The sequence below is a fragment of the Dendrobates tinctorius genome, unplaced genomic scaffold (genome assembly GCF_039654945.1).
Source record: "Dendrobates tinctorius isolate UK_male_01 unplaced genomic scaffold, ASM3965494v1 ptg000036l, whole genome shotgun sequence".
NCBI classification, from domain to species: Eukaryota; Metazoa; Chordata; class Amphibia; order Anura; family Dendrobatidae; genus Dendrobates; species Dendrobates tinctorius.
Genome location: NW_027361704.1, coordinates 42,348,889 through 42,370,921, shown reverse-complemented (window position 1 = coordinate 42,370,921; position 22,033 = coordinate 42,348,889). Strand labels below are relative to the sequence as shown.

General features: G+C 48.0%; 1 protein-coding gene across 2 annotated transcripts in view; it reads left to right on the top strand.

Moving 5' to 3' along the window:
* The window catches only part of DDX46 (DEAD-box helicase 46), a 209,972-nt gene that overhangs the window by 67,453 nt on the left and 120,486 nt on the right, over positions 1 to 22,033 (top strand). For both annotated transcript variants that reach the window (XM_073573810.1, XM_073573808.1), the window contains exons 8-9: positions 8,819 to 8,984; positions 15,177 to 15,297. In XM_073573810.1, the coding sequence (XP_073429911.1) occupies positions 8,819 to 8,984; positions 15,177 to 15,297 (287 nt within the window). The remainder of the gene's footprint in view (positions 1 to 8,818; positions 8,985 to 15,176; positions 15,298 to 22,033) is intronic.

Sequence of the window (22,033 nt, the reverse complement as noted above, 5' to 3'; positions counted from 1 at the left end):
TGCAAAGGCAATAATGGATTGAGGCCGAAACGCACAATTATTAAGCAATTTTGTATTTTTGATCAATCTTATTATTGAGCAACTACAGTGCTGTCGGGTCAGGTTAATAAACCTGAATATCCAAGAAAGTAAAAGTTTTGACTGCAGAATTATTGGGCAACTATTAGTGTTAAGAATTATTATGCAGTTAAATGAAAAGCGTACATTTGCCCATCTCAATAGTTTATTTTAATCTGTTGAAGTGAGAGTAATACTAAAATCTCATCTCAACAGTCCATAAAACCTATGAAAAATCTGTGTTCAGATATTTAAGCAGGGTCATCTTATTTTGCTTTAATTATTGTATTGTTAACGTTGTTACTTATGACTTGTGTTTTGAAACTTTTAAACTGTAAAGCGCAGCGGAAAATAGGTGCTTTTTTTTGGACTTTTTTTTTTTTTAACGTGTTTTGGTTGCAAATTTTTCTCCACTCATTAGTATGGGAGAAATCTGCAGCAAAAACGCTGAAAGAATTGACGTGCTGCAGATTTTCATCTGCACCAAATGTGCAAGCCACAAATAAGCTAAGTGTGCGTGAGTTTTCAGGAATCTCATTTTCTCGTTCGCCTTATTGGGGGACACAGAGACCATGGGGTGTATGCTGCTGCCACTAGGAGGCTGCCACTATGCACAAAAAAAGGTTAGCTCCTCCTCCGCCGTATACACCCCACCGACCGGCAGGAAATTCCTCAGTTTAGCTTAGTGTCAGTAGGAGGTGGACACGGGTCTTTTATTAGACCCATATCTACCTCAGTGTGCGTCGTTTCTTTGCAGGTTCCGGAGGGATACGGAGTGAACAGTCACATCCGTACTCCCACAAAGAGACTATGAGTACGGCGTGTACTGCCACCCCGTATCCTCATAGGTCTCCGCAGCAGGACCAGGAGCCTCGCACAAGTAGGTGCCAGCCGCACGGACGGTCCTTGCCCCCCGCCTCCCACCCTCTCGCCTACCAGAGCCTGAAGGTTGGATGAGGCGCGGATTTCATAGAGACAGACAGCGTGGGATTTTCAGGTACCTTTATTGTAAGGCCCCCTGCCTGGGTGAGTATGTCAGTCTTCCCCCGGCGTTTTCTCTTGGAGCGGTCGCCAGGGGGACCACGTTAGGGTCCCTGCACGCCCCGCATCCCCCCACGGTCACCGCATCCATGCAGGCCCCGGGTCTTCACGGGCCTCGTTCTGCGCTTCCCCCCCCTTTTTTCATTTCGGCAGGGGTAGCGCTGGAGTCGGGCAGTTCTGGGCAGGGACGCGGCCCGGTGTTGCGACACGTCTTCCGCGCCGACCCCCTGCTGACAGGCGGCCGCCGCAACTAATTTAGGCCCCGGCTTGTGTTCGGGCCTACCGCAGCGTCGCAGCCACGCCCCCCGCCCCTTTCTACTAAGCGGGCTTCACTCCCGCTCTCCCCAGGCCCTCCCCCCGCCTTTCCCTCTCCTGCCCAGCATATTATGGCTAGAGGGCAGCAATTATTAACCCTGCGAGGAGCTCCGCCCTTCCCCGGGACCCGCGCTTTTCTACAGGCAGGCGCCATCTTCACAGCCTGCCAGCCGGACGCAGCTGGAGAGGCTCCCCAGCCCCTGAGCAGTTTCTGCAAGCAGCTTTTTGCCTCTTTGGGACGGCCAGCCGGACTTCTCCCTGATCTGCATCCCCGGACAGGTCGAGCAGCATCGCTTTTGGGGACACCGGACCGTGAGTAGCTCTGCACGGCAGACTGACCCTTCTCCGCCCTCTGTCCCCCAACCTTCCGGCACTACCTCAGGTTTTTCACAATGTCTATCCCTAAGGCTGATCGTACCCGCTCTTCGGCCCTCCCCTGCACCCTAGTCAAGTTCTTCGCATGTTCTTCGTGCAACCGCAAACTTCCCTCAGGTCAGTCCTCTCCCCTCTGCCTGGACTGTAGCAATCCAATCCAGCCCGACGCCGCTAAGGAGCCATCCATAGCCCCAGGGGTGAGTGGCAGACCTCACCAAGGTGTCTCAGTCCCTAGTAGCCGTTCTGGATAAGTTGCCCTTGGGAGCTTCTGCGGGACCTAGCAAGTCCCAGGACGTCCCATCTGAGCCAGCCAGTGTCAGTTGCAAGAGACCCAGGCAGGATCTCCAGGCGGAGTCCTCTCCTCGCCCTACCTCACCCCATACTCCCCAGCAGTCTCCCTCTCGGGCCTCCTCTCCCGAGTCAGGTGAAGCGCTTTCGGAATCTGGAGGGGTCTTAGAGCTGGATTCGGATCAGGATGCGAACATGAAGGTTACGGTGCAGAACCTCATTGCCGCGATTCACCATACCTTCGACATCACTGACGCCCCTGCGAAATCCTCAGATCAGGAGGTTTCGTTCAGACGGGCGGAAACACCTTCCAGGGTGTTTCCCTTTCATTCCGAGTTTGGGAAGATTTTTACCAAGGAAAGGGAAGATCCGACTAGACGCTTTCAAAGAGGAAAGCGTCTCGGCGTGCTGTATCCGTTCGCTAAAGAGCTCACGGACAACTGGGCCGCTTCTCCTTCAGTGGACCCTCCCGTATCCAGACTCTCTAATAATACTGTTCTTCCGCTGTTGGGTGTAGCGTCTCTAAAAGATTCTAATGACAGAATCATAGAATCCCTAGCAAAGTCTGCCTTTGAGGCGGCATCTGCGGCGGTATGTCCAGTCTTTGCTTCATCTTGGGCAGCAAAGGCTATATCCGCTTGGGCAGAGGACCTTCGGCAGGGCATTCTGGATAAGGCACAACCGGAGCATTTGGCCGATCTCGCCAATCAGATTTCCCCTGCGGGGGATTATCTGCTTTCTGCTTCCTTGGATGCCGCTTCTTGCGCGGTTCAGGCGTCAAGCAATATCGTGGCAATCCGACGTACAATTTGGCTCAAGGCCTGGCAGGCGGACTTGTCCTCTAAAAAGTCTCTGACTAATCTGCCTTTTCAAGGAGTGCGTCTCTTTGGGTCCCAATTGGACCAGATTATTAAGGATGCTACCGGAGGTACGAGTTCTCTTCTCCCCCAATCCAAGCCTCGCAGACCCTCCTCCAAGGCGTCAGTTCCGTCCCTTTTGGTCTTTCCGCCGTTTCAATGCGGCGGAAAACCCTTCCAACCAGCAAAGGCCACAAGCACGTCAGGAAAGAAAGAAGGTCTCCTTCAGGCCCACTCCGTCCTGGCGGTCCCACTCTTCCCAGGGAAGACCACCCAGATCTAGATCTGGACGGTCTACGTCCGCATGACTATCATCGGTCTTCCATGGGTCCCTTCCAATTGGGAGGTCGACTTCTTTTCTTCAGCGACGTCTGGTTCGCCTCAGTAGAGGACGCTTGGGTCAGAGTGGTTGTATCGACAGGATACAAAATAGAGTTCGTTTCTCTTCCACGGGATCGCTTCTTCCAATCCCGTCCGCCACGGGATCCTGCCTTGATCCCGGGGTTCGGTTCGGCCATCGCCTCTCTCCTCAGCTCCGGGGTGATTGTGGTCGTTCCCGAATCGGAACGATTCACAGGGTTTTATTCAAACCTGTTTGTGGTGCCGAAAAAGGACTGGGCGGTTCGACCCATCTTGGATCTCAAGTTACTCAACAAGAGAGTTCGCCTCCGCCACTTCCGGATGGAGTCGGTTCGCTCGGTGATTGCCTCCATGGAGGAGCAGGAATTCATGTGTTCCATAGACATCCAAGATGCCTATCTACACGTGCCCATATTTCCCGGACATCCGAAGTTCCTGTGGTTTGCGATTCACCACAAACATTATCAGTTCGTCGCGCTCCCTTTTGGGCTCGCCACCGCTCCCAGGGTCTTCATGTAGATTCTGGCGGCGTTGATGGCCTTGTTGAGGATCAGAGGTCTTGTTCTTTTTCTGTATCTCGACGATATTCTGATCAAGGCTCCCTCCTTTCATCAGGCCCGCCTAAGTGTGGCGATCGTTCTAGACACCCTGTCCAGTTTTGGGTGGATCGTCAACCGGAAAAAGTCCTGTCTGATCCCTACTCAACGCCTTGTGTTTCTGGGCCTTCTTTTCGACACTCGTCGGTCAAGGGTATTTCTCCCACAAGACAAGATTCTTTCCCTGCAGCAGGGCGTCCGATCACTACAGATCGCACGGTTTTCATCTCTCAGGACAGCAATGAGGATTCTGGGGAAAATGGTGGCAGCAATAGAGGCAGTTCCCTTTGCCCAGTTTCACGCCAGGCCCCTCCAGCAGGCCATTTTGTCCAGGTAGAACAGGTCGGCTCTGTCTCTGGATCGTCCGGTTCGTCTTTCATGCCGGATCAAGCGGTCTCTCAACTGGTGGTTGACGTCTCCCCTCATTCTCTCGGGGCGGTCCTTTCTTCCCAGATTGGCACAACGGACGCCAGCCTCATCGGCTGGGGTGCAGTGTTCCGCAATCACACTGTTTAGGGTCGATGGTCGACTCAGGAATCAGCTCTGCAGATCAATGTCCTAGAGATACGAGCGATCCTTCTGGCTCTCGTCCACTGGGAACGGCGCCTCAAGGGCCTGCCTGTCAGGATTCAAACAGACAATGCCACAGCGGTGGCGTATATCAACCGACAAGGGGGGACACGGAGTGTCTCAGCCCTGGTGGAAGTGTCCAGAATTCTTCAATGGGCAGAGACCTTTGTTCCAACAATTTCCGCGGTTCACATTCCCGGCGTGGACAACTGGGCCGCCGATTTTCTAAGCCGCGAGGGTCTCGCGGCAGGGGAATGGTCCCTACATCCGGAGGTGTTTCATCTGCTCTGCCGTCGGTGGGGAACCCCGGACGTAGACCTCATGGCGTCTCGCCTCAAAAGGAAGGTACCACAATTCGTGTCCAGGTCTCGGGACCCCCTGGCAGTGGGCGCCGACGCTCTGGCCGTTCCTTGGTCACAGTTCGAGCTCCCCTACCTGTTCCCTCCCCTGCTTCTTCTTCCCAAGCTGTTGAAGAAAATCAAGGCAGAAGGGATTCCAGTCGTCCTCATCGCCCCGAATTGGCCCACAAGTTCTTGGTTCGCGGACATTGTCAACCTTCTCGCGGACGCCCCCTGGAAGCTTCCCGACAGGGCAGATCTGCTGTCGCAAGGCCCGATTTGCCACCCCCATTCTCGGTCGCTCAATTTAACGGCGTGGCTGTTGAGACCGAGGTTTTGAAACGGGCAGGATTCTCTGATCGAGTGATTCATACCATGATCTGCGCCAGAAAGCCTTCCTCTTCCAAGATCTATTACCGTACTTGGAAAGCCTATTTCTCCTGGTGTGAGGCCAATGACATCGCGGCCATGGTTTTTTCGCTTCCTTCTGTTCTGGCGTTTCTTCAGACAGGGCTGGATGCGGGGCTTGCTCTCAGTTCCTTGAAGGGTCAAGTTTCGGCACTGTCCATTTTATTTCAGAAGACGCTGGCCTCCCGGCCCCAGGTCAAAACCTTTCTTCAGGGTGTGGCTCACACGGTTCCTCCGTACCGAGCGCCCGTGGATCCTTGGGATCTTAAGTTCGTTCTTGGGGTTCTGCAAGGTCCTCCTTTTGAACCTCTCAGGGATGTTTCCCTTGCCCTCCTTTCTTGGAAGGTGGCCTTTCTGGTGGCCATTACTTCCATCCGACGTGTGTCAGAATTAGCGGCCCTTTCTTGCCGCTCTCCCTTTTTGGTACTTCATCAGGACAAGGTAGTTCTGCGGCCTCCGCCCTCTTAACTTCCAAAGGTGGTATCTTCGTTTCACCTCAATGAGGACATTGTTCTGCCATCCTTCTGCCCAAGCCCAGCTCATCCTCGGGAGCGATCCTTGAACAAGCTGGACCTGGTCAGGGCATTGAGAGTCTATCTAGCCAGGACATCTTCCTTGCGGAAGTCAGACTCTCTGTTTATCATTCCAGACGGTGCAAGGAAAGGTCACCCAGCCTCAAAGGCCACTATTGCTCGCTGGATCAGATCGGCAATTTTGGAGGCATACCGGGTCAAGCATCGTGCAGCTCCTTCAGGGATCAGAGCGCACTCTACCCGGGCGGTGGGTGCCTCCTGGGCGGTGCGCCACAGAGCTTCCGCGCTGCAGCTTTGCAAAGCTGCAACCTGGTCTTCGGTTCACACTTTTGTGAAATTCTACAGGGTCCACACCTACGCTTCGGCGGACGCCAGCCTAGGTAGAAGGATTCTGCAGGCCGCGGTGGTGAGTCCACTGGCCTAATGGAAGTTTGTTTCCCACCCCAGGGACTGCTTTGGGACGTCCCATGGTCTCTGTGTCCCCCAATAAGGCGAACGAGAAAACAGGATTTTTTGGGTTGCTTACCGTAAAATCTGTTTCTCGGAGCCTTCATTGGGGGACACAGCACCCTCCCATGTTCTACAACTCCTGTTCTTATGTTTGTCGATTGGTTACAGTTGAGTTGTTCGTTCTGTTTTAAATCTATTCCGTTACTTCTCCTACTGCTTTCTCACTAACTGAGGAATTTCCTGCTGGTCGGTGGGGTGTATACGGCGGAGGAGGAGCTAACCTTTTTTTGTGCATAGTGTCAGCCTCCTAGTGGCAGCAGCATACACCCCATGGTCTCTGTGTCCCCCAATGAAGGCTCCGAGAAACAGATTTTACGGTAAGCAACCCAAAAAATCCTGTTTTCTTTGCTGGTATCAGGAAACCCTTCAGGTTTTGTAACAAATCTGAGCAGAAAAAAAATACTTCTGCAACATACGCACAGGCTTTTGGTCAGGTTTGCGCCTTTTTCACCCTGGCCATGTCTCTGACCACCAAACACTTTGTACTTTAGTGTCTTGAAAGAGGAGGGGGGTTTCAGCCCTCCTTACCCTCGGCCATGTCTCTGACCACCGAACACCTTGTATTTCTGTGTCTTGTTCGGGTATGAACCTCCCTCACCTTGGCCGTGTCTCTGAGCACCCTGTACTTCTGTACAATCCCTCTTTAAGATTTTTTTGACTTTTTAAGAGTCAGTTAAATCTCTATTTTGACCCATTTTTTTTTCTTGAGAAAACAAGCTGTCTAATGTGCACACCATGATAAAGGCTGTTGGAATCCTCAGGCCTCACCCTCCCTCATTACACAAATGCCGTCTGATCTTCATCCAATAATCATTTACATTTATACAGCCTGGAGATGGAAAATCTGCATAAAAATGATGGTATGATCAAAATTGCCTAATATTTGTGCATGCAATGTATAGGATAATACTGCCAGTCAGAGGGGTGCTTGACGCTGCATGCGATGGGGTGAGAAGTATGCTTGATGGGAGACTACCAAGTATAGGGTAAGGTGGGAATCCCTAGATGTAAGCATACAGCCTATAAGAAAGGAGGGCACAAGGTTTTGGTGTGGTTAGTGTGGGAAAGCTTTGGTTGTCATTATACTGCTAATGGGATGTATGTATGGAGCGAGATCATGCAGCGAGCCCGCCCCATATCCGGCAGGCGATGGTATAACAGCCAGCACTTACCGCTAACGCCATTACGAAACCTTTCAAACTCTGCCTGTATAATATAGCGCATTTCGTGAAGGGGTTAAGCAAGCGTCAATGCGTCAGGAAGCTCTTGATTCCACCCATTCTGAAGTCGGTTACATTCTTGAACACCTTTTCAGATACAGCAAAATGTTACTTCAAAGACATGGCCTTTTTATTTTATCTTGTCATATTTCTACTATTTAAATGTTCTGGCTGTTCTTTATGCGGTTAATAGTTTATTCTTTTGATGATCATTTATTGATGCTATTAAGAAAAGAAAAATCTGAAATCTTTGCCTTAATTGCTCTTTTTGTTCACCTCGGCTCACTTTATGTTCAATTTTATTAAAAAGGCATCTGTTCAAAAATGGTAACAAAAGAATCTACCGCTTGTTCAAGAAACAAGCCCCAGAACAGCTCTGTATAAATGGAAAAAGTTGGAGGCTACAGCCCTGCGAATTGTAGCAGAAATGCTCATCTGCTATGACCGCCGGCCATGCGGCAGTGTTCATAGCGGATCGACAATGACAGCCACAGTGGTCTCCTGCATACCTCAGGTTGTCATGCCAAGCCATGGGCGCCCCTCGATGATGTGACGGGCTCGCCGATGGACGGGATTAGTGACGCACTTCCAGCACGGCCATCTTGAAGGCTGCTGTGGGAGATTGACGATAGTATTTAACATGTTAATGGCCGTGTGTGTACCGCAAGGTTTGCCGGGTCAGGTGGCGCATTGATAAGTGGTGTGGTGTCCTTGCGTATCACCCTTCTGTAACACACTTGGCACCTGTTTTGCGACCTTCCTTTCTTTGTGCCTTGAGTGACCTCTCCACAAAAAATTGTTGGCCTGTTTCTTCATTCTTTTTTTTACACCCCCCCCCCCCCCCCCCCCCCAAATAAAAGTTCAGACTTGAACTGCCAATCAATCAGGATTGTCGTTGCACACACTGGGGTCACGGTGCCACATTAAAGATATGACTTATCCGTATGTCCAAGGTCAGGTCGGAGTAACTACCAACCTGTGCGTATGGATACGTCAAAGGTCGTAAAGTGGTTAAAATGCAAAAGAGTGTGTCAGGGTCACAATTTTGTTTAGATTCCTTCCCATGAAGAGTTGAGTTAATATGTTTGTTTATAATTTATAATGCCACTAATGAACACAATTCTTCTTGGGGGGGGGGGGGGAGAGCCCTGTTGCTAAAAAACATAGTCATGGAATGCTACAATACAGAGGTTAAAAAAATGGTTTGTCTTAAGGGTCAAAACTGGCTATGACGCCAAAGGCCAAAAAACAAATGATGTGATAGATGTGGAAGTGAAATATAGATGGGCCTTGTGAACACTGCTTAATTGAGCCTTTACAAGTTTTCTCTTTAATTCTCTTTAATTGCAGTATTCTTCAGAGGAGGAGGAAGTTGATCTTCAGACGGCTTTGACTGGCTTCCAAACTAAGCAGCGCAAACTCTTGGAGCCAGTGGATCACGGGAAGATTGAATATGAGCCCTATAGAAAGAATTTTTATGTGGAGGTTCCAGAGCTGGCTAGGATGACTACAGAAGGTGTTTATATTACTAATATGGTATATGATCACTTGTATATAAAGCGCAGACTATGTAGCGAGAGAGTGTGGATCAATGAAAATTCTTCTCCTTTACTAATTTTTTTTTTTTTTCTGGCAGAAGGCAGAAACATGAACATGGCATAAGTGTTGCTAATTAGAAAGGAATACAGATGGCTGGGGGGACACACGTATAATAGGGTGTTATCCAGACAACAGAGTTTCATACAATGCGGCGATGCTCACCTGGTTATGTTGTGAGATGGCAGTAGGGGAATCCAAAATAGAGATGAGGTAAAAGGAGATGCAGATATGCTGCCCCCTGCTGGTGACTATTCAATAAAGATATCCGGAGAGTCCAGGGTAATATAGTAGAAGTGCAGTTTATTCTCAAGGTGTTTTAAAGTCTTTATAGAGCTCTGCAAAGGAATACGTGGATTTTGTTTGCGCTGCCCAAATGATGAAACCTGGTGGTATTTCCTGAAGAAGAGGTTGCAAAAAACCTTGAAACGCTTAGAATAATCCACTGTCAAACTTTGTTACCCTTCTGGAGTTTCATCATTTGGGCAGCGTGGACGAAATCCACGTATTCCTTTGCAGAGTTCTGTTTCAGATAGTCGGTGACCAACTTGTGGCTCTGCAGCAGCCCTTATCTATACATGCTTTGAATACCTACTACCTGGTGAGCAGTTTTTTGTAAAACCGCTTACTTTATTTGTGGGATAAGACCCTATATTGCGCTTGTGTCTCCCTCTTTCCTCACAATAAAAGTCTTTATAAAGAAACCCACAAAGTGTTCCTAATATCAGAAACCAAACTTAAAGGGAATCCATCATCCCTTATGAGGTTTGAGCTATTAATATGGACATACAGGTTATATACAACTAGCCATACCTGTGTGCCTCCTGGATGATGCCTTGTTCAGTTAAAATCATCTTTTATAGCTTCAATCTTCCAGGCTATGGGGCATACGCTACCCAGAAGATAATACTGCCTCTGGTCTTCATTGTACAAGATTTCTCTTCCCCTCCTCTTCAGTGTCTGTTTGACATCAAGTGCTCGGCCAGAAATTCCACACCTCAGCGTTGCACCTTGAGACTTTCTCGCGGTGCTACCGGTGATCTTGCTGAGGTAACTGCAGTTCATCGGGCCTGCTCACAGGCCCATAGTACTGATCAGCTCATTTACATATAAGAAAAATATGGATATCTCTGGAATCGGACATCTGATCACAGAAAACTAGGCCATACTTTACATTCCTATAACCAACATCAGTGATGGCGAACATTTAGAGAGTGCCCAAACTGCAACCCAAAACCCACTAAAGGGTCTGTCAAACTTAGCGATGCACCAGCGATATGACGCGGTCAGGATCGCTGGTGCATTGCTAAGTGGTCGCTAGTGAGCTGCCACACAGGCAGATCTCACCAGCGACATAGCAGCAGTCGGGGGTCGCTACTTACCTGTCAGACGAGGCGATCCTGACGTCCTCCCGCCCACGTCCACGCGTCGCTCGTCAGCGCCACAGGAAGCCCAGCAGGAAGCTGACGACGAGAAACGGCCCAGGACGTTCAGGGCGATCAGCGATAACCAGCGGGGGAGCCGGTCGGAGGTAAGTATCAGACATAGCGATATCGCTAGCAATATCGCTGCTACGTCACAAAAAACAATGACGTTATAGCGATATTGCTAGTGATATCGCTTAGTGTGACAGGCCCTTTATTTATGGCGATGTGGCAACACGACAATTTAACCTGAATGCTGAGGTTTTACTTTAGAAAAAACTCGTACAGAGAGCAGCCACAGACAGCAGCAGGGGTACCAGACTGTAGATAAAAAGGACTATGCTCCCCTCATCCTTGTGGTAGATGCTCAAATGCCTGTTATGTGCTCTCCCCCCACCCCCTCCCTATCCTTGTGGTTTACGCTAAACCCTCCACCCCTCATTCCATGTATATGCTCCCCCATTCCTTGTATATGCCCCCTCCATCCTGGTATATGTTCCCCATCCTGATGGTGCCGCTATTGTTCAGCACATAGAAATACACACTTCTACTTGCCTTTTTTCCTCTCCCCAACCGCGCCGCCTCCTGAAGCCAGCAGCTGACTTCAGCGTCCAAGCGATGGATGTGCATGACGTCACTGCCATGCGCCCAGTCATGTGTATGCTGATGTCAGCTGCTAGCTATTGATTGGCCTTCTGCGTGTATTGCTGTGCACGGACTTGGCAGGTTTGGGCGCTACAATACACTTAAGTCCTGTTCTGTGTCTAAGGATACAGGGTGTTTGTGCGGGGTCCTTCAACCCTATTATGGGTGTTTGTATTTGTGTATTGCCTAATGGGCTTTTTTAGTGATTTTAACTTTTCAGTGTGTTGTGCTAAGATTGTTGTAATAAAGATTTTCTACGTTTGTACACTTGATTGTGTTTTGGTGATCCCTGGTTGTGCATGCTCTTGCTTGTCTTTTGTCCGTTGTCATATCTGCATGCATTGCTGATCCCAAACAGTGGTGCCCTCCAGCCTCTGGTATTCATAAGGATACAGATTCAGCTGCAGTAGGGGCTGGTGTCGCTTGTCCACAGGGAGGACTCGGTGTGCCCTCTCTGACACGCGTGCCATAGGTTCACCACGACTGTACACGCTCATATGGACTGCTTAAGAAGGATGATTCTGACTGATTCCCTTTAATATACATGAATGTCATCAGTATTGGAAGTCTGAAGCCATGGTCATATGTATTTTATAAATCCACAGTATGCATGCATGCGTATGCGTCATGAAAGTCGGTGCCAATCCGACCCATGACGCATATGCTGTGCATTGACTTCAAAGCCCCCCTGCGGGTCAGGTGACCGGGGTCACTGAAAGGTCACCCGACCCGCAGATATAGGGGGCTTTGTACTTCACCCCAGGGGTGGTGGCTTAGCCCCCACGTGGCTACGATCGCTCTGATTGGCTGTTAAAAGTGAAACAGCCAATCAGAGCAATAGTAATATTTCATCAATGAAAATTGATGAAATATTACAATCCAGCCATGGCCGATGCTGCAGTAGCATCGAACATGGCTGGAGATCCTAATCTGCCCCCCCCCCCCCCCCCCCCCCAAACCTGGCTGGCGGGGGGCGATCGGCCCCCGCCACGGACTGACGGCAGCGATTGGCTGCTGCCGTCAAAATCTGCTCCCCCCCGCAGTCCAATCAACCCCCCCCTCACCTTCCACGGTGCCTCCGAGTCCCCCTCTGTCTCCCGGTGTCCCGGCTCATGGGCGCCGCCATCTTGGAAAATGGTGGGCGCATGCGCAGTGCGATTGTAATATTTCACCAATTAAATTTGGTGAAATATTACAATCAAGCCATGACCGATGCTGCAATAGCATCGACCATGACTGCAGACACCCTTAGAGACCCCCCCCCTACTGACTGACGGCACCGATCGGCTGCCACCACCGACTGACGGCTGCGATCGGTCGCCACAGTCAACATCGGCTCCCCTCCCCCTTACCTCCGCTCCCCCCAGCCTTCCGATTCCCCCCCCACCCGCCCCGGTACCTCCTGTCCCTCTGGCCGTCCAGGTGTCCCGCATCATGGACGCCGCCATGTTGGAAAATGGCGGGCGCATGCGCAGTGTGCCCGCCGGATTCTGCCGGCCGGCAGATTCATTCATTTATTTTGATCACTGTGATAAACTCTCACAGTGATCAAAATAAAAAAAAAATGTAAATAAACCCCCGTTTATCACCCCCATAGGTAGGGACAACTAATAAAATAAAGAAAATATTTTTATTTTTCGGTTAGGGTTAGGGCTAGGGTTAGGGTTAGGGTTGGATTTAGGATTAGAATTAGGGTTAGGGTTGGAATTACTACGGTTAGGGGTGGAATTAGGGTTAAGGTTAGGGTTAAGATTAGGGTTAGGGGTGGGTTGGGGTTGGGATTACGGTTAGGGTTAGGGGTGTGTTTAAGATTAGGGTTGGTATTAGGGTTAGGGGTGTGTTGGGGTTAGGGTTGGAGTTAGAATTGAGGGGTTTCCACTGTTTAGGCTCATCCAAACGCGACATGGCGCCATTTATTCCAGCCAATTTTGCGTTCAAAAAGTCATATAGTGCTATGGGGTACCAGCGTACTCAGGAGAACCTGGACAACAACTTTAGGGGTCCAATTTCTCCTGTTACCGTTGTGAAAATAAAAATTAGCTGGCTAAAAAAAATGATTTTTTGCGGAAATTTTTTTTTATTTTCACGGCTCTGCGTTATAAACTTCTGTCAAGCACCTGGGGGTCCAAAGTGTTGAATATGCATCTAGATAAGTTCCTTAGGGGGTCTAGTTTCCAAAATGGGGTCATTTGTAGGGGAGCTCCAAAGTTTAGGCTCACAGGGGCTCTCCAAACACGACATGGTGTCCGCTAGCGATTGGAGCTAATTTTCCATTCAAAAAGTCAAATGTCGCTTCTTCCCTTCTGAGCCCTGCCGTGCACCCAAACAGTGGTTCCCCCCCACATATGAAGTACCAGCCTACTCAGGACAAACTGGACAACAACTTTTGGGGTCCAATTTCTTCTGTTACACTCGTGAAAATAAAAGATAGCGGGCTAAAAAATAATTTTTGAGGAAAAAAAATGATTTATTTTCTCTGCTCTGCGTTATAATCTTCTGTGAAGCACCTGGGGGTTCAAAGTGCTCATCACACATCTAGATAAGTTCCTTCGGGGGTCTAGTTTCCAAAATGGGGGTCACTTGTGGGGGAGCTCCAATGTTTAGGCACACAGGGACTCTCCAAACGCGACATGGTGTCCACTAACGATTGGAGCTAATTTTCTATTCAAAAAGTCAAATGGCGCTCCTTCCCTTCCGTGCCCTGCCGTGCGCCCAAACAGTAGTTTATGACCACATATGAGGTATCGGTGTACTCAGGAGAAATTGCCCAACAAATTTTAGGATCCATTTTATCCTGTTGCCTATGTGAAAATGAAAAAAAGTGAGGCTAAAAGAAAATTTTTGTGAAAAAATTAAAATGTCCATTTTTTCCTTCCATGTTGCTTTAATTCCTGTGAAGCACCTGAAGGGTTAATGATCTTCTTGAATGTAGTTTTGAGTAGCTTGAGGGGTGCAGTTTTTAGAATGGTGTTACTTTTGGGTTTTTTCTGCCATATAGACCCCTCCAAGTGACTTCAAATGTGAGATGGTCCCTAAAAAAAAAATGGTTTTGTAAATTTTGTTGTAAAAATGAGAAATCGCTGGTCAACTTTTAACCCTTAGAACTCCCTAACAAAAAATAATTTTGTTTCCAAAATTGTGCTGATGTAAAGTAGACATGTGGGTAATGTTATTCATTAACTATTTTGTGTCATATAACTCTCAGGTTTAACAGAATAAAAATTCAAAATTTGAAAATTGTGAATTTTTCGCCAAATTCCCGTTTTTTTCACAAATAAACACAAAAAAACTATCTCTGAATCGCTAGGATGCGTTGAAGCGTTCCTGAGTTATCTATATATGAGGCATCGTGATTACTCGCTAATCCCGCCCCCTGCACAGTAGCATTGCCCCCACCACATTACCACACACAATCCCGCCCCCCCACCGCATTATCACACATAATCCCGCCCCCCCACCGCATTATCACACATAATCCCGCCCCCCCACCGCATCATCACACAATCCCGCCCTTATGTTTCGTTATGAAATTTGTTTAGATGCTGGAATGAAAAAAAACACATCTTACTGAATCCAGTTTGTTTTTGGTTTTACACTGTGAATAAAATGTATCATTAGTATTATTCAGATTTTTAATGATTATTGTTAACTTCATTTTAATTTACCACCTGCGTAAGTGCTTTTGAATGTTGTCATTATTTACTTTAGTTTAATCACCAGCAGCGTTAATTAGATAGCAATGAGCGTGCCGAGCGTTAGCTGGCTGGAAACAGCTAGTTACCTCATAAAAGGACACTGGTCAGAATTGCAAGAAATGGCCAGGTCATTAAGGTCAAAATAGGCTGGGTCATGAAGGGGTTAAAAGCATTCACGGTGTGTAACCTTTCATGTGCAGTGATGGGCGTTTCTCTAGACATTGTGCTTTTTTTTTTATTTTATTTTTTACCACTACACTTCACTGCTAATGCACCAATTTTCCAATGTGTTTACCAAGGACTATCATCACTAACATTATCACTTAATGCCTTCCTTTTTCTTTCCAGAGGTCAGTAGCCTCAGACTTGAACTTGAAGGAATTACAGTTAAGGGGAAAAATTGTCCTAAGCCAATTAAAACCTGGGTGCAGTGCGGCATATCGATGAAGATTCTGAATTCCCTTAAAAAGTAAGGCTTTACCTGTACATGTCCAATATGGCGTTTGTAAGTAACATTTAGATGCTTCTACCTGTAATGTTGCTCTTAAACAGTAATCATATAGCACAATATAACACTGTGGCCGAGAGCAGAAGAGTTTCTCTCTCCCAAAATGAACAATCAAGAGAGATAAATAATGCGGAATACTCCCAGAAATATTGCAAACAAAGAAATGGAGTATATACAACATCCCACAAAGGATAATAGATAAAATTGTTATTCAAATATGACAAATAGATTCAGTGTCTAGCAAACAGTATAATACAGACATAAAGGAAAATATGGAGGCGACATGAAGGTAGGCTAGGGGGAGAATGGGAGACAAAATGTAACCAAAGAGGGCAGGACCAGTTATATAACCATTGTATAGAGCACAAGTAGCAGAAGGACTGGTGAAAAAAAAAAAAGGTAAAGGAAATCAGTGTCCAAAACACCAGATGCAAATGCTGCTATGAATCAACCCTGCTTTACCCATCATGGATGGCAGCTCCCACACCTCTACTCACAGACCGCTCTCCGCACTTTAACCCCCGAAATACTGCTATCGAACAAGATTGCAGCATTCCGGAAGCCGACACAGGGCTGACAGCCCCTCTGGCTTTGGATCGGTGACCCCGCCAGGGGTCATGACGACATCCGGATCACCAGAGCTTGGAGACTTGTTGATCATGTGCTGTGCATGATAAGCAAGTCTCTCTGTGATTGCTGCGCTGACAGCTTCTATGGCATGCTATAGATGCGATTAGCCTGCAAAAAAACTGTTGTCCCATAGTGGGACAAAGTAAAAAAAGTTACAAAAAAGTTAAAATTTTTAAAACAATTGTAAAAATATTTAAAAAAAAGTAATAGAATATATTCATTTATCTCTAAATATGTATTTGAATGAAAAAAAATATAAACAATAAGTACACATTTGGTATCGCCACGTCCACAACGACCCGACCTATAAAACTGTCCCACTAGTTAACCCCTTTAGTGAACACCATAAAGCATTGTTCTTTGCCTTGTTTTTTTATCATCATACCGCCGAACAAAAAGTGGAAAAACATGCAATCAAAAAGACGGATATAAATAAACATGGCGCCATTGAAAACTTCATCTTGTCCCACAAAAACAAGCCATCATATAGCTCCATCACCGGAAAAATAAGTTATAGCGCTCAGAATAAAGCGATGCAAAAATATTTTTTCTATAAAATAGTTTAATATTGTATAAAAGCACCAAAACATAAAAAAGGTATAAATGAGGAATCGCTGTAATCGTACTGACCTGAAGAATAAAACTGCTTTATTAATTAAACCACACGCTGAACGGCATTACACCCCCCCAACCCACTAAAAGAAAATTCAGGAATTGCTGGCTTTTGTTCATTCTGCCTCCCCAAGAATCGGAATAGGGAGCGATTAAAAAAAAAAAATGTCATGTGCCCGAAAATTGTATCAATAAAAACGTCAACTCGTCCGCAAAAAACAAGACCTCACATCACTCTGTGGGCCAAAATATGGAAAAATTATAGCTCTCAAAATGTGGTGATGCAAAAACTTTTTTTTGCAATAAAAAGCATCTTTTAGTGTGTGACAGCTGCCAAACATAAAAACCCGCTATAAGACCTCTTTCACACGTCCTGGTATTTCCGGTACAGGAGATGTCAGTGTCCGTGTTTGTTGTACATGTGGCAACCGTGTGCCGCATCAGTACCACACAGACAGGGAAGAAGCGTTACAATAAGCACTGTTCCCCGGCGCCCCGGGCTGAGCATGGCTCTCATTGTTCTCCCCTGCTCTGCCAGCGATCGGCACGAGCAGGGGAGAATGATGCGTTATATTTATTTATGTATATCCCACTTTCCGGTTCCACTTTGGAACTCGCAGCTCGCCTGCCTTACCCTCAGGTCAGTCAGAGAACTGCACCTAGGATAATTTGTCGCCGGACGGGCTACTTGTTGTGCAATGGCTATTAGGCCCGCTTGCAGTGAGGGAGTTATAAATGCTTTGGCCGCAGCCACACAATCAGCTTATAAAACCCGCTCAGTCACTGCCAACTGTACTCACCTAGCCAAAACACTCTTAGGCCTGTTTCACAATTCCGTTTTTGACAATCAGTAAAGATCCGCCGAATTGGAAAAGAAACGGATCCGCCATTTTTCTTTGCGGATCCGTTTTTTTCCCCATTGACTTTCATTATCGGCGGATTTTGACTGATGTTGGTCCGTTGCGTTCGTATTTTAAAATTTTGGCGTCCGCAAAGATTTCAGAACGGACCATGCAACGTTTTTTGGCCTACGGATCCGGTAGACACTGATTTAACCCGCAATTCTCTCTGGGTGCCGGATGAAAAATCGCTTTCGCTCTCTCTCTCGCTCTCTCTCGGTAACTGCTCTGCTGCTCCCGCCTGCATCATCGCCCGATCTCCTGCTACCGCCTACATCATCGCTCGATCTGCTGCTCTCGCCTGATCTGCTCCCGCGATTCGCCCGATCTGCTCCCGCGACATCTGCTACTGCGCCGATTTTGTCATGCTGCTCCAGGATTGACGCGGTATGTCTCTTTAAAATTTCACCATCGGCGGATCCGTACATCCGCCGATCCACTCACACACGTTCCTGTCAGTCCGCCTGCGGATCCATTTTCCGCTATTTTGCCGGATCTGGACTGACAGGAAAAACTGAAGTGTGAAACAGGCCTTACCCTGCCACCAGCTTCCGTTCTCTCTATTAACATTTAAAATTAATAAAGGTGTACGAAGCTAACCCAAATTCGTAGCGTAATTATCTTCAGGCACGTATGAATTTGTCACAGAGCAAGGAGACAGAACTAATAATTTTATAGTTTACTTCCAAAAGATGGGCAGTGTTTACAGAAGATAAAAAGGTTTTACAATATTAGACAATAACAGTATGTACAAAGCAAATACAAATAAAAGGGGTTTAAAAAGCAGAAATAAACTTACATATTGCTTAGATAATTTCAGGCAGAACCAGTCTGGGGGGAGGAGCCAGACATCACCATGCATTTGAGATCCTATTGCCACGGCATCCCAAGCTAGAATGAATGGGGGGGGTAGGGGAAAATACCTTATACCTTTTGGGCTTGTGACATCACTAAAGGGGCTGGTTTTTCCAGCTCCCTCCCCTTGCTTTCAAAGGTACGATCTGGCTAAAAACTTAAAATAATCATAACTCGCAGAGGGTACCTCGTATAGAAACGCACATCTTTTCCAGCTTGTCGCTGGCGATCATTCAAAACCAAACTCGAACTAGTTATTTCACACCGTTCAGGAGAAATCCATTTCTAGGGTTCTGTTGGCGCTGGATCCGTGAAAAACCCGGGCTACGAAGCCTTGTCGGCGCATGTTGCAGAAATGTAATATTCATATTTTTATCATAAACGCGCAGCTTTTTATGCCCAAATGATTAGATTCTCATTATTGTCTATGGGAATAGCTGAGCACATTTGAAGACAAAGGAACCCCCTGCTGTGAGGCGGGAATTCTCTCTGCTAATTAACATTCCTGAGGGGGGGTGAGTGGATCACACACTGGAGTCTCATGTTACAAGGGGTGTATGTGGAGAGATGCAGGCAGAGGATCACAAAGCTGCAGCTGTGACAGGCAAAAAAGGGACAAGAACAGGGGGGGGTCAAGCCCTCACCACTGACATAGCAGAGTATAGTATGTGAATAGAAGATTCTGCAATGTGATAATCAGGGGAATCTTGCGTCATATTTTACATTATCGTTACACCCACACATTTAGGGATTAGGGAGACGTGTGGGGTGTCGTGTAATAAAGGAAATTACACAAGTGGTTTGGGTGTAAATATAGTTAGAAAATACATTTAAGGTGCCGGACCACGCCTTTAAAATATATATATTTTTTTAAGCATGTTTTATTGAAGATTATATAACATCACAAGTCTACGTGATCGAACAGAAGATCAAACTGCATTTCTCGTTGCTCATTAATACTGTCTAGCAAAGTTGACCTTACCTTTAACATACCATGGGTCTAATATCTTAACCAAAACCATAAGACACCCATGTCCGGCACCAAATATCTCACATTTTATCACGAGAGAATACTCTTTATCATCTGGGGATTAATGTGAGTCGAGGGGGAATCGCCGAGATTTCAGTACCTTGACCTAGCTTGAAATTTGCGGGGGTCTTCTATCCATCTATCTCATGGCGATAGCCTTGTGAGCCAAAAACAATGTTTCCTTGAGAAGAATGTGAGAGTAGTGAGACTAGGTCTCCTCATCAAGGTTTCCTAAAAAAACTTTCCTTAGGGCAAAGTGGTACAAGGGATTGTATGATCTTGATGAGGAAAGCTATGACTTCTTTGCAAAAGTCTGTAATAGGAGGGCAGTACCACATCAGGTGTATAAAATCTGCCGCCTCTTCCCCACACCTGTAGAAACCTGAAGTGGTGGAACTACCCATTTTATTTAAGCTGCTAGGTTCCAGGTGGCATTGATGGACTATATACATTTGAACTAGCTTGTTATTAATTGCCTTGACACATACAGTCATGGCGAAAAGTTTAGAGAATGACACAAATATTAATTTCTTTATCGCCTTATTGGGGGACACAGATTACCATGGGTGTATGCTGCTGCTGCTAGGAGGCTGACATTATGCAAAACAAGAAAATTAGCTCCTCCCCGGCAGTATACACCCACCGACAGGCACCAAGCACCTCAGTTTGTGCTTAGTATCTGTAGGAGGCGGACTGGGATCTCCCTAGATCCGCTCTTATTAATTTCCCCTTTTTTCTTTTAGGTTTCCAGTCGAACCTTTTAATCTTTTCACTTTATCTTTTCAGGTTCTCCGTCAAGAAACAGGGTGTAGCTATCACCCTGATTTCCCATATCATGCGGCTGAGCGAGCAGTGTGGTGTCATCCACATCGCACCTCTCAGTTCCGCAGGCAGGACTTTGGCCCTATCACCTTCCGGTGCTAGGGGCTGTGGACAGGTGGCTGGTCCTTGCCAATTCTCCTCCTCACCCCTCTCTCTGGACAGGGCTGAGAGGAAGGCGGCGGTCGCAGGAGGTCTACGCCGTCTTCTCCAAGATGTGGGCATAGAGGATATTCTCCAGTGGCTTTCACCTTGGGCCCCTGTGACAGCCTCCTCAGGGACGTCAGGTAAGTGCCTGTACGATCCCTCCATGTCCCACACCATTCCCAGCCAGCCAGCGTACCTCTGCAGCACTAGATCCCCAGATTCGAATTTCCCGCCCCTTCTCCTCTGCATGCCGCGCGCCGACCTCTCAGCCGCGCGTCTGCCATCCAGTGTGCTTTCCAGGGGACAGGTCAGTCAGTATAGGGGGTGTCGTCCGCCCTTCAGTACTACCGGCGCTCATATCGCCCCCCCCTCCGGAGTAGTTTCATCGGTTAGGCATTGCGGGGCTGCGGCGTCCGGAGTCCATGTTACTTTCACTTTCGTTTTCGGTCGGGCGCCTCAGCGCGCTCCCCCTTTTTCTGAGCGCGCTTTCCTGCGCGCCGTTTTCTAACCCATCACAGGGCTCCTTTCACTTCGTTACTCCAGCCTCCTCCGCTTTTCCCCAATCGCGGCACAGCTGCAAAGCCCGCCCCTTCTTCCTTGTCGGGTGTTTCCTGGCTCCTCTGAGTCGTCCGCTCCTGACTTCCTGCGCGGTTTGGGGGACACTTCAGCATCGGCTGCTCTTCTGAATCTGGGTAGGCTCTACACTGTGGCGCTAATTAGCTCCCTTCTGCAGTTTTCTCCCGACCTATTGCGGTCTCAGCGCTTTTTTACTTATGCCCAATCCTTCAAGGGATCTCTGCTTCAGGCCCACCGTTACTCATTACGCCTGTGCGCGCTGTAAAAAGAAGTGGGCTTCGGGTCGCCCGTCCTGCAGTCCTTCCGCTATGTCTGTATCCCAGGAGCGCGCAGAGTCCCGGGCTGAGGACGTTCAACCTCCCCCGGAGTGGGCCATTGTAATGTCTCAGTCGGTCTCTGACTTGACTAAGGTTTCCCAGTCGCTGGTCCAGGTCTTGAAACGACTTCCACAGCTGTCTACTGCCACCTGCGCGCCGACCGCCTCTCAGGGTGAGTCGTCCGCTCCTGACCGCGACCTTCCGAGAGACAGACAAAGCAGGAGCTCTAGGAAGCGGCCTCTGTCTACCTCGTCCTCTGGCTCGCAGGGTCCCTCTGAGCCTGTCAGGTTGCATTCTCCTTCCTCCGACGGCGTCTCCAGGTCTGGCGATGACTCTCAATCGGAATCGAGTTCAGAAGCAGACAATGTTTCTAAAACGCGGGATATGGTCGATAGTCTCATTTCGGCTATTTTTCAAACCCTTAAAATTAAGCAAGACAAGGCTCCCACTCAGGAATGCTCTGTACTCCATAAACGATCAAGACCTCCGTCTCGGACCTTTCCCAATCACAAAGATTTCGATACTACATTGGCCAAACACTGGGAGCGCCCTGAGCAACGTTTCTCAGGCCGCAAGTACTTAGACGTGCTGTACCCCTTTGAGGCAGTCATGCTCACAAAATGGGCCAAGGCTCCTGAGGTGGATCCCCCGGTTTCCCGGATAGCCTCCAAAACGGTGCTATCCCTACCAGATGGGGCATCGCTCAAAGATCCTACGGACAGGCAGATCGAATCCCTGGCTAGGTCTATTTTTGAGGCATCAGGCGCCTCTCTCTGTCCTATTTTCGCATCAGCCTGGGTAGCGAAACTCAT